General features: G+C 44.1%; 1 protein-coding gene across 1 annotated transcript in view; it reads left to right on the forward strand.

The window, feature by feature from the left end:
• The window catches only part of DNAI3 (dynein axonemal intermediate chain 3), a 1,549,065-nt gene that overhangs the window by 95,782 nt on the left and 1,439,734 nt on the right, over positions 1–13,549 (forward strand). The window contains exon 2 of the mRNA XM_044086876.1: positions 12,905–13,049. Within this exon, the coding sequence (XP_043942811.1) occupies positions 12,908–13,049 (142 nt within the window). The 5' untranslated portion in view covers positions 12,905–12,907. The remainder of the gene's footprint in view (positions 1–12,904; positions 13,050–13,549) is intronic.

A 13,549-nucleotide genomic window follows, 5' to 3' on the forward strand; every position in this document is an offset into this window, starting at 1 on the left:
GTAGATAGCAATATCATCTAGATAAGCAAGGGAAAACCCTCCTGCTCCTGCAAAGATATGTTATACCAGCCTCTGGAAAGTCGCTGGGGCATTCCTTATTCCAAAGGGCATCTTTGTGAACTCATACAAGCCAAAAGGAGTCACAAAGACTGACTTCTCTCTAGCACTGGGAGTCAAGAACACCTGCCAGTAACCTTTGGTAAGATCAATGGTTGTAAGATACTTAGCCCCACCCAGCTGCTCGTGGGCCTCATCTATCCTAGGCATGGGGTAAGCATCTGTCTCGGTGTGACTATTTAATTTCATGTAGTCCACACAGAATCTGGTGCTGCCATCCTTCTTTGGCACCAGCACCATCGGGGAGACCCAGGGTCTGTTGGACTCTTGAATCACCCCTAATTCCAATTTCTCCTGTACCTCCTCCCTCAGAGTCTGTTTGACTCTCCGGCACTCTATAAGGGGCCTACCTAATAGGCCTTTGGGGTCCTGTATCCACCTGCTGCTGCACCAGGTGGGTGCTCCCTGGTTTCCCAGTGAACATGTCCCCAAATTCCTGCAACACTGCTCGGATTTCTTGAACTTGGGTAGGAGATAGCTGCTACCCCTTCCACCGAGGTGTCAGCCCGAGCCACACTGAGGATGTCACTCCCCAGATCTCCCTCATACTCCTCCTGCTATCCACTGCAAATGCTCAGCACAAGGGCCTCCCTATCATGGTAAGGTTTCTTCATGTTAACATGGTACAATCTGTGCCCCTGCCGACTGCCTAGCAGTTCCACCATGTAGTTAACATCACTTACCTTTCATACCACCTTGTAGGGTCCCTCAAGTGGTTGCTGAAGAGACTTCTTAAATCTCCCTTTTCAGAGGCTATTTCTGGGTCGGAGGCCTCAACCATTTCTAGAGCCCATAAGAAAAGTTTGGACAGTTCTACTAAGGCCAAGTCTTTGCCTTCGTCCCCGGCTGGGGACTCCCACCAACCAAAACCTAAAAAGGCTAATGTTTCCGCTCCGGAGCTCATTCAGTCAGCCCTAGTGCTTTCGATGCCTAGACATCGGCACCGAGATCTTCGGCTCCATTAGTGATCTCGGCTCCGTCTTTTCCTGCAGCCTTCACTATATCGGCACTGAGGGGCTCCTCGGTTCAGACTATTACTACTACTGTATCGGTACCGACCGCTCAGTCGGCGCAGACCTTGACCACGTTGGCTCAGACATCTTACTCAGAACTGACACCTCAGTTGTTGGCTCCAAATTTGTCGGTTCCAGCTTCGGTAGTGACAACCACTTCGGCACCGATCCTTGTGTCAGTGCAGACCGTGACCTCGGGACCGATGAGTTCCTCGGTGCAGACACCCATAGTCCAGTCTCTCTCGGCACCGTTGTTCTCAGTGCAGACTGGTGAGGTGGGCACCGAGTTTGTCTCTTCTGTGGACAGGACTGATGTCCTTCAAGGATGCATCTGCAGTCATAACATATGGGTTGTCCTGCCTCAGGCAGCCCTTCGGTCGGCCGGATTCCAAAGTCTGGGTCTGGCCTCGGCTGATGTCGCACTTTCCCCGACGTCAGAGCTTCTGGGGTATAAAGGCAGCAGCCGACGCCATTTTCCTCAGTCTTTCTTGCCGCGCAGTGCCCGAAGCAGAAGCTGTTCGCAAGTGCCGGTCGGTCAGATCCAGAGATTTCAGCTACCGAAGACTTCAAAAAAGCTAAGTACCCCGTTGGGGACTCTTTCTTGCCTCAGCCGATGTCAGACAAAGTAAATAATTGTTTAACTTGTGGGAAACAAATACCTCATAAGGATTTCCATTCTTACTGCCTTCCTTGCTTAGGCCCAGACCACGACGTATCAGCTTGTTTAGCCTGTGCCTCCTTCAACCGACGGACTCTTAGACGTCGGTCGGAGTTTGCAGAGGAGTTTTTTGGAACCGATTTTGCTTATAAAATGCCGTCGGAGACTCCGACTACGCATATGGTCAAAAAACGCAAGGAAAAGGACCGACACTCGTGGCCCGCGGTTTTGGCTGAAACCACGGCTAGGCCTACCGCGAGTGTCTCGGTTTCGGCTGAAACCGAGTCCACGATTATTCCTACTACCGAAACCATACCTCCGACCAGAGAGGCCCCGGCTGAGTCAGCTTCAGAACTCCCTACCGAAGCTAGTGTTCAGGATTTGTCCAACACCATACCGCTGGACATTTCAACTCCTGCACGTGGGGCAGCTAGGCCCCCAGCTTCTATGTCTATAAAGGCCTTCTCCAGGGCTAAAGCTGCCAAACTTTCTAAAGCTATGCCTGCCAAATCTCTATCCCAGAGGCCTTCCTCTAGTTCTCAGATCCTCAGTCTTGCTGAGGACCTTATCTCCTTAATCAGGGGTTCCCAACCTCACCCGGACAGGGCCTCCCAGCCTCCTCCAGACAAAAGGCCCAGGGCTGACCCCTCTGAACCTCACTCCTCAGATTACTCCACGGATGGATCTGATTTGTCAGACCACCAGGAAGGGGTCTACTCTCCTTATGAGGATTCAGATGCAGAGGAATTTATCCCTTCAGCCTCCCCCCTGAAGAATTTTCCTTTGGGGAGACTTTACACTCCATGAGAGAACACTTTCAATGGCAGGGACAGGATTTCTCTGATTCTAGAAAAAGATTAAGGACCTTTTTGCATTTGCCCCAGCATAGGCCCTTAGCTATACCTCCAGTTCTAACTGTAATTGATGATGTGTACACTAATGTCAGTACTGCACTTGATTCTCTTCCTCCGGCCCCCGCCAAACCTGACAGATATTACAGGGTCCCGGATTCTCGCTTTCACTTGTATAAAGCCCATGCTGCAGACCCAGAAACTATTTCTCAGGGCCCTAAAGGGGTTGCAGCCGCTACTGCCAAAAATCCCCTACCCTCTGAAAGAGAGTCTAGAGCATTAGAGAGATGGGGAAAAAAGGTTTATACATCTGCTACTCTTTCTGCCAGGGCATTAAACTGTCAATTCCATATGATACAGTACCAAGAATTTTTGTTAGATCAAGTAAATAAGAAACTTTCTTCACCTGAACCCTTAGACCGTAAATCCCTTCAGGATTTGGTACACAACTCACAACAGGTCAGTAATCATTTCTTAAAATGTAGCTATGATGCACTGGAGGCTTCATTTAGATCAGCTATGACTGGGGCAGTAATTCGTAGGCATGCCTGGCTGAAGGAGCAATCTTTGCCAGACCAGGTCAAGGCTAAACTCCTCGATGCTCCAATGGAGAAACACCATTTATTTGGCTCCCCTGCACAGGAGATTCTAAAGAAGGTTGAAGAAAAAGCAAAATCTGTGCAAACAGTTAAAGATTTCCTGCAAGTTCAACCACCGAGGTTCAGTAGGAACTGGCCTACAAAGAATTGGTCCTTTCCAGATTCCTCCAGAGCACAGAGAGGCAGAAACAGGCGCCCTAGAGGCAGAGGTCAATCCAAGGGCCCCTACAGAGGCCACCAGTGGCAGCCTGCCAACCAGAGGAGTAGTGCAGCAGCTACAACTACTACCACTACTACAGGACAGACACAATGACTTGACTCTGATTCCGCCTACCAGGGATCAACTGGAAGCACCCTTGGGCGGAAAGCTGGCTTTATTCTCAAAAAACTGACATTGCATTACAAAAGATACATGGGCATTGCAAATAATAGACAAAGGATACAGGTTTCACTTCCATACTTTGCCAAAAAGAAGCGGAATGCCAAACCTTCCACCAAACCAGAAGGCAGAGGCTTTAAGACAAATCAGCAAGTTACTTCAGATGAAAGCTATAGAAAGGGTACCATCTACAGAACAAGGCCAAGGATTTTACCCCAGACTATTTCTTGTGCCAAGAAAAGAAAACCAATGGAGGCCTATACTCGACCTGTCCGCACTGAACACTTATCTCATTGTGCCAAAATTCAAAATGCTGATCCTACAGCAACTTCTTCCCATGTTGGGCAAGGAGTCTTGGCTGGTGACTCTAGATCTCAAGGAGGCATACCTGCACGTCCCTATCTGACCAGATTGCAGAAGGCACCTCAGATTTCTTGCAGGATCAGAGCATTATCAATTCTCAGCATTGCCCTTTGGCTTATCTACTGCGCCCAGAGTATTCACGAAATGCCTGGCATGAGTAATTGCACACTGCAGACTTCAGGGAATTCAAATTTATCCATACCTGGACGACTGCCTAATACAAGCGGACAACAAGAAAAAATTGTTAAAGGACTTGGCCTATGCTATACACCTGCTACAGACCTTGGGATACACAGTCAACATCCAAAAGTCAAGACTAGTACCATCCCAAAGGATAACCTTTTTGGGTGCGAATCTGGACACAATCACCCAGATGGATTTTCTCACAGAAGAAAAACAAAAACAACTTCCAGATTACTTTATGGTTCTGACAAGACAAACTTAGCTTATTGCAAGGAAAGTCCTGCAGGCCCTGGGTTACATGGCATCCTGCATAACTTTAATCCCACATGCCAGGTTGCATATGAGGAAATTACAATGGTACCTAAGGAATATATGGTCTCAACACAGTCACAGTCTAGAAACCATGATACCAATAATTCCATGCCTTCAAAAGGAATTCCTATGGTGGGCTCAGGCTTGCCAGTCCAACAGAGGGTTGCCTTTTAACAAACCAAAAACAAGCCAAACCATCACCACGGACGCCTCAGACCGAGGATGGGGAGCGCACATGAAGGACAAACGAATCCAAGGCCTATGGCCTCAAGGGCAGCTAAGCATGCACATAAACCAAAAGGAAATGCTGGCAGTGAGGCATGCAATCGAAGCATTCAGACCCTTCCTCCACCAAGGACATCGGTTAATAAGGACAGACAACACCACGGTCATGTGGTACATAAACAAGCAGGGAGGCACACATTCCTAACCTCTATGCCGGATGGCTATGGATCTGTGGAACCTATGCCTGAATCTCAATATTCAACTGCAGGCCAAATTCGTTCCAGGAAAAGAAAATACACTGGCAGACAGCTTAAGCAGAACTACCATGGATGCACACGAATGGATGCTGCACCCAGACATCTTCAGACTTATAACAAAGACATGGGGAATGCCAGAGATAGATCTGTTCACCTCCCCACTCAACCACCAACTGAAGACATTCTGCTTAAGGACATACCACCCACAAGCATGGAGGGTGGACTCTCTCTTTCAGCTGGAATGCCCTAACAGTATATGCCTTTCCACCTCTCCCATTGATGTACAAGGTTCTACTGAAGATCAGGGAGGAACAGCCAAAAGTGATATTAATAGCTCCGGACTGGCCAAGACAACACTGGTACCCACTACTGAGAAGCATGTCTCGGGCAAATCCATGGCCTCTTCCTCAATGGCCTCTTCTTCTAACGCAGAACAATTTCAAGACCCTGCATCCCAACTTGAAAACATTACAGCTAACTGCCTGGAAAATTCCTTAAAACCCAACCAAACTATTTTGTCTCAGAGGGTGAAGGACATTATCCTGGAGGCTCGCAGACCTTCCACAAGGAAGACATACTCAGCTAAATGGAAGAGATTTCTTATTTGGAGCACATCAAAGGGCACAGATGTCACAGTGGCAAACCTAGCACACATCCTTGAATACTTAGCAGAATTGTTCCACAATGGCCTGTCTTATTCTTCCATTAAGATTCATGCTTCAGCAATTTCAGCAGAATACAATATGGATCCACCTATCTTCTCATACCCTCTTCTCAGGCATTTTTTGAGAGGGATCAAAAATGTTAAACCTCCAAGAAGATCCCCTCTACCTGCTTGGGATCTCAATTTTGTGCTGGAAAAACTGACTCTACCTCCCTTTGAACCAGCAGCATCAGCAGACCTACAGTTCTTATCATGGAAAACAGCTTTCCTTCTAGCAATCACTTCAGCAAGAAGAGTATCTGAGTTACAGGCATTAATGGCAGTGCAGCCTTTTCTTATTTTTCACCAGGATAGAGTGTCATTAAGAACCAATCCTACTTTCATGCCAAAGGTGGTATCTAGGGTATCCTTGAACCAAGCTATTCACTTGCCAACGTTCTTCCCTAACCCACAGAACAAAGGGGAAAAACTTTTGCACACCTTGGATATACACAGACAACTACGCTACTATTTGAGCAGAACAAAAGCTAGCAGAAAAACTGACCAACTTTTTGTAGCATATGCAACAGGAGTGCAAGGAAGAGCAATTTCCAAACAGACAGTTTCAAAATGGATAGGAAATTGCATTAGCTTTTGTTACTCCTTTCATGGAAAGACAGTTCCTGAAAATATCAGGCCTCACTCCACAAGGGCCACAGCCACCACTACAGCTTTCCTACGAGGGGTGGCTACCAAGGACATTTTAGAAGCTGCTACCTCCGTGCATACATTTGCCAAGCATTACAATCTACCTTTATACTCCAGATCCCGAGCAGGGTTTGCAACTGCAGTACTGCAGGGGATCTTAACTACACCATCCTTCTCTTAGTACCCCTCCCCAGATTGGCTATGGTATTCTACCCATATGTTATGACTGCAGATGCATCCTTGAAGGACATAGTACAGTTTTGTACCTACCATAAATGTAGATGTCCGATAGGTATGCATCTGCAGTCAGGATTACCCACCCTCCTTCCCCTCTGTGGTATTCCTAGGGTGCTTACCCCTCTTTCAGCTAGCTGGGGGAATCTATTATGGTGTATTTGTTTGTTTATACATGTGTATATTTTGCAAATGTTTGGAACTTTTCAGCATTTATCCAAATTTAGCCTTCCTAGAGGGCACCTGGCATCTGGGGCAAGAAAAACTGAGGAAAATGGCGTCGGCTGCTGCCTTTATACCCCAGAAGCTCTGACGTCGGGGAAAGTGCGACATCAGCCGAGGCCAGACCCAGACTTTGGAATCCGGCCGACCGAAGGGCTGCCTGAGGCAGGACAACCCATATGTTATGACTGCAGATGCATACCTATCGGACATCTACATTTATGGTAGGTACAAAACTGTACTTTTCTCCCTCAGTCTCTGTGAGGTCCACTAGAAGCCTTTCCGAACACGATGTGTTGCGTCTTGTGGATCAAGTGCCCTGGCATACTCTCTCCTCACTGCACAAAGGCTAGGCATAACCATAAACTGTCAAAAATCCAATCTCACACCATCTCAGTCGACAGAATTTATAGGGGTTATCTTGGATACAAAAAAACTGCAGAGCTGCCATTCCAGAGCACAGAATTTTAAGGGTAAAGTAACAAGTGATTCCAATCCTTTCAGGGGAGAAATCCACAGCTCACTCTGTTATACAGATGTTGGGTTCCATGGCAGCCTCCATCACCATTGTCCCCCTAGCTAGGTTTCATATGAGGCTTCTACAATGGCTACTGCTCACAAAATGGTATCCTTTTCAGCATCCTCTTTAAGCCAAGATTTGAGTAACCTACAGGTGCAAACAGGATTTAAATTGGTGGATGACACACAATCTGTCACAATGGTCTCGCCCCTTCTCCCCCCAGCAACCCAAGGCCACAGTGACCATGGATGCCTCCCTGATGGGGTGGGGGGGCTATATCAGTAACAGACAGTCCAAGGCACTTGGTCCGTACTGGAGGCCCATCTGCATATAAATGTTCTAGAGCTGAGGGCGGTGCTTCTGGCGTTGCAAGCATTCCATCCCCTGCTGCCATCTGGGACTATTGCGATTCAATCAGACAACATGGCAGTGGTCTGGTACATCAACAAGCAAGGTGGAACCAAATCTTACCCCCTTTGTCGAGAGGCCATGAGGATATGGCAATGGGCGATGGCTGCCAACCGTTTTCTTCTAGCAACACACATTCCCAGGAGTTCCAACGTGATAGCAGACAGAGTCAGCAGGTGCATTCTACAACCTCACGAGTGATCCCTGAATCCCTCGATAGCGGTGATCTTCTGCCGCTGGGGCCATCCTTGCTGCGACCTCTTTGCATCCCTGACCAACTACAAATGCAGCAACTACTTCACCCTGATTCCCCCTTCGGGGCAGTCACCCAGGGATGCTCTAGTCCACGATTGGCCCTCGGGTCTTCTTTATGCATTCCCACCTTTTCCCCACATTCCCCAGTTTCTGAAGAAAGCCCGTCGGTTGAAGAGCAAGGTGATCCTCATAGCACCATATTGGCCTCGTCAGATTTGGTTCCACTTCCTTTGGCCTCACCTACTAGATCGACCATGGATTCTCCATCCAACCCCAGAATTTATCTCACATCCACCGAACCTGTTTCATCCCAACTTGAACAACTTGAAGCACACAGCTTGGCTACTGCAATTCCCTTGATTGCCAGGCAGAATGATCTTTCTTTACCAGTACGTGACATTCTCATTGCATCTCATAAGTCTTCCATTAGAATTACTTATCTAAGCAAGTGGAAAAGATTTACCTGTTGGCTGAAAGATAAACCAGTAGATCCCTTCTCAGCACCGGTGTTGATAATACTAGACTATCTGGCTGATCTTTTCCAGTCGGGTCTATCGGCCTCTACCATTAGAGTTCATTTGGATGCAATTTCTAATTTCCATGAGGGTGTCCAAGATTCCTCTCTTATGTCTCACAAATTGTGGAAGACCTTCATAAAAGGTGTGAATCATCTGAAGCCACCTTTTAGAGAACCTATTCAACCATGGGATCTATCATTAGTTCTACAAGCTCTGACAATGCCACCCTTCAAACCAGCTTCTTCTTACGACCTCAAGCATTTGTCATGGAAAACCTTGTTTTTGGTCGACATTACTTCTGCCAGACTTATCTCTGAGCTTAAAGCTTTATGTATCAAGAGTCCATACTTGATTTTTCATAGAGATAGAGTGTCTTTGAGAACTAATCCTTCATTTCTGCCAAAAGTGATCTCTGAAATGTCCATTAATCAAACCATTGAATTGCCAGTTTTCTTTCCCAATCATTCAAACAGAGGAGAGTATTGCCTACATACCCTAGACATCCACAGGCAAATCCGTTTTTACTTAAACAGGACTAGGTCCTTTCGTAAATCTGACCAGTTATTTTTGGCCTATTCTGGACCTAGATTAGGATCTGCTCTTACTAAGGTTACATTAGCTAGATGGTTGAAGGACTGTGTGACCTTCATTTATACACAACGTAATATCCCATTGCCTACTACCATGAAAGCTCATTCAACAAGGTCGGTGGCAACTTCTGCTGCCTTCCATGCCAGAGCTTCTTTACATGACATCTGTGCAGCTGCAACTTGGGCTACGCCTCATACCTTCATCAATCATTACAAATTGGATTTTGCCTCCAGGGGAAGAGCATCTTTTGGTTCTATGGTGCTCAGGAATGTCCTTCCATGAGAGCCTCCCAGGAATAGAGGTAGCTGGGGACTCTGTCCCATGCGTAAGGAATAAACGAGGATTAACAATATCAGATAAAGAAGTTATGTCTTGCCATAATGTTCCATCTGTATTGTTGATCCTCGTTCAGTCATTACGACCCTCCCTCCTTCCCCCTCCTGTGGCTTCTAGTGGATCTCACCATCTGGTTCTCTTAGGTCATTTGACTAGAGGTAGCCTCTACTTTCTTTCGACTTGCAAACTCAATCTGAGGTAACAGGGAGAGGGGGATTATGGGTAAGAGTTTAGCTTGAGAGTCTGTAGCTGAAGCAAGCTTGGAAAATGGCCGGCTCAGTTCCGAGGTTGGAACCGATACCCCCCATGCGTAATGACTGAATGAGGATCAACAATACAGATGGAATGTTATGGTAAGACATAACTTCTTTTTCTCCGTCTTTATTCTGCATGCATAGTTCCTGCAAATTCCATTTATTTCTATGTAATTTGCTCCTTACCTTTTCTAAAGATCTTTCTTCTAGTTCTTATGTCTCCTTTACAGAAATCAATGCTGTAGTTACAGTTGGTTTATATTTTGATTTGCATTTTTTAGTAATTTTTTGGCAGCCAAAAAACAATTAGGCCTTGCTCTGTCTAGGCTGTTCAGATCCTGTGTCCTAGCTCAAAAGAATCATATCCTTAGTTACAATCATTTGGACCCCCAACATTTGTCACAATGCACTCGGTGGGGAATTTTTAAAGTCTGCCTGCTCATTCCACTCACCAAAAAAAAATGTTTCCAGTTACCTCCCTCTTTCCCACCACACCTCCAACATTTGCTATCTACCTGAGGAAAAAATCTCTGAAGTCTTCTTGGGGAATAAAGTACCTCTGCAAGCACTTACAAGCAAAAACCCATCTGCATTTTGTTGTATACTTGGGAACCAAGCATATGTCCTCCCATTGTTCCCTTGTAAATTAATTTTCCAGTCTTTTTCCCCAATCTTTTCTAAACTCCTCTGATTGATTTTATAGTTATCATGCAATATTTTAATATGCCCTACTAATTAGCCTTTTTTAATAGCAGCTTCTCTTCTAGACTCAGTTAAACACTATACCAGAACTGGTCGTTCACCTAAGATTCCTTTGCCGAAATATCTTTGCCTATACTCTTATATCAGCCCATAGTAGGGAAGGCATTCTCTGAGCTGCAGTTCAAACTTCTGACTTGCCTCATCCCACTCTCTATTGCCTTTCCCTTTCTAGGATGTTTCTGTTGCAGATTACATAATTGGTTTTGAGCAGACATATAGTTGGATGCATAAATACATTTTTAATGCTTTGTGTAGCTGTATGCTTAAATGTAGAAGATAATTGGCATTGATAACATTTAGTGAACTTGCTTTTCCCTCAATTAAGTTAGCTGTAAACTGCATTTTTTATTCAGAAAACCAAGAAGGATTGCAGTGGGCATTAACATAAGTGAGGGCGCAGCATATTTTACAGAGCAGAAAAAAAGTTGCAAGCTGGCCAAACCAAAGAGCTTTGTGAGAATGTCATTACCACTTACAGTTCTGCTAGAGTATGGTAGGAGAACCTAATGTAGTGCATGGCAGAGCATCATTCAAACAAGCTGAAATAACTGTGGAAAGCAAACTCCGGATATACAGGACAATTTAACATAACACCATTTACCAAAGAGGTGGTCTCAGATGAAGAAATTTTTGTAATAGAATTTTTTGACTTGGCTGTAATTGATACTGCATGCATTGCATGCTGTTTAGAAGAAAACTAGAGCAATGGAGTAAGGTGGAACATTGACTTAAAACTGATGCACTTAATAGTGGGACTTTCTTGCTTGGATAAGTAGTGTGTTCCACCAAGACACTGAAGGTGACAGCAAAAATACGACAAGTTAAGTGTGATATTGAAACAGAACTAGTTCCATTCTAAGTACCATTGTTGGTAAGACTTTGTTTAAAAGAGCAGGAAGAGTCTTTGGCATGAAAAATAACAAAGCAGTGGCAATTAACCATACAGTGACTCCTGAAGTCACTAGCGCTGGACAAAGACTTTAAAGGAGAGTCATTATGGAGATGAGGTCCTCACAATTTCAGAGAACATGCTGACAGAGTTGAAGCAGAACATTTAAACTTCAATTTGGACATGCTTCTGTGGATAGATTGTAGAAGCTTCTTTGTAGGTAAGAGAAAACAAGGACCCTGGATACATTTCTTACTTGAAAGAGATTGTTGACAATTTTGAGGTTTGCTTGGCAGTACAGCAGACCCAAACCTAGACTCATTATCAATATAAGTCTGGCCTCTAAATATAGTGAGACAATTTTTGTGGACTTAAAAGAACTTGAACATGGCACTTGGTGCCTTTATGGTATCAATCAGTTTATATGTTTTAGTGATGGAAGCATTATGAATACAAAGAGACCATCAGAAATTGTGTTGAAATCATTAATTGCTGGAAATGCAAGTTCCACCTCCGAAGTTATTCAGTGACAGTAGTGGGGAATTCAGTAATGGTGTAATCAGAGATATGACAGAGAATTTTACTCTTGGAACTAAGACCAAGGGAATTGTATAGTTCTTTGAGAAACTATTGTAGAGACCAACAGAAATAATATTGAAAGTAAAAGCTAGTAGTGCAAGTGACTGGGGAATGGCATTAGATTTGGATGGATGAAAAATGGGACAACAAAATCTAAGTTACAATAGACTGCCATATTTCCTACAGTATCATTTTGAATTCTTAAACTAAACTAATACTGTTCTTAAATACTACTATTAGTAGTAGTTTCATTTTGGTGTGTGGAGGGTGGCTGTCTCCTGATCTACACATAAAGGTAGAGAGATATTTTACATTAAATATTTTTTTTAGGTTTTTTGTTCTATAAGTGTTTTACATTATTGATCATAAATATAACAATCCTATGGATAACCACTGCTGATGATTTTTCATGTACGTCTTTTTTATTCTGTTTGTCTTACCAGGCAGGCTGCAGCTGTGAATGTACAACCATACAGTGAGTACTTGTCATTATGATCTGTAACTTATTTATTAGGAGTTGAGCAAAGCTGCCTAGAAGGTCAAAAATTTGTCAGTGTGAGATATTGAAGATTACTGTTATGCAGTTACGAGATTCTTTAAGTGTGAAAATACGAGAGCCTCTGAAAACATGAGCAAACATTGTAATAGTACCAAGAGTTCAGTATTTCAGGGCAGATATTACTGTATCTCTTGATGAAAAAATAAAGGAAAAAGTTGAACTTGTTCAGCAGTTAATGAGTACATGATACATTTGGATTCTCTTGAAATGCGGAACTGGAATCCATTTATTGTGCTGTTTATTATGACTTACACTTTACATGACTGAAAGGAATATCCTGTACTTGCAGTACATAAATGTGTGTTCTGAAATGGCTTTTGTAGACGATATACAAAAAACCTCAAAAAGTATGTGATCAACTTTGAAAATAATTTTCTAGTTATTCTCTTATAGTTTAAATAGCTGGGGAATTTTCAGTCATCGACACTCAGTGGTAATATGCAAATATTCTCTTTTTGACACTTCATAGAAGATGGCTGACCTTACCAAAGGTAGTCCGAGTACATCAAGGCCTGTATCCACAAGTTCAAAAGGCTCAGCAAAGAGGGGATCAAGTCCAAAAACTGTTAAATCACCAGCAAAACCAGTCTCTAAGCGTAAATCAAAATCTACAGGTAATCAAGGAATGAAAGAAGTGCTCAGTATGGACTCAATGTTATAATGAAGAAAATGTTAAGTATGGGCTTGATTTATTAATGCATCATTACTGCTAAATAGATATACTGGTGCCTTTAAATACATAAGATCATCATCCCTTTTCACTGGATAGGTTTTCTGAATTGATTTGCTGGATGTTAAGTTGTCAACTCGCCTTCATTCTTGCTGGATGGGTTCGGAGCCGATCCTCGGCTCTGACTCGGCACTTGCTAAGCTCGAGAACTCATTTTACCAGCTCGAGGCAACCCTATATCTCATGATGCAAGGCATGACTACCCCAGATCTCGTTTGCCGCTTTGCGAAGAGGTCTCCTTTTTACCAGCTCAGGTAAAGCTTGAATTTGTATAAGATTAGTCAGGGTATTTTTCTCCCTTTCTTTCTATTTGTCATCTATTGGGTTATATATATATACATATAGTTAATCTCCTACCCTATATTCCTTCTTTTTTACGTCAGG

Source organism: Protopterus annectens, chromosome 10.part0, assembly GCF_019279795.1.
Source record: "Protopterus annectens isolate FY-2018-M chromosome 10.part0, PAN1.0, whole genome shotgun sequence".
Taxonomy (NCBI): Eukaryota; Metazoa; Chordata; order Ceratodontiformes; family Protopteridae; genus Protopterus; species Protopterus annectens.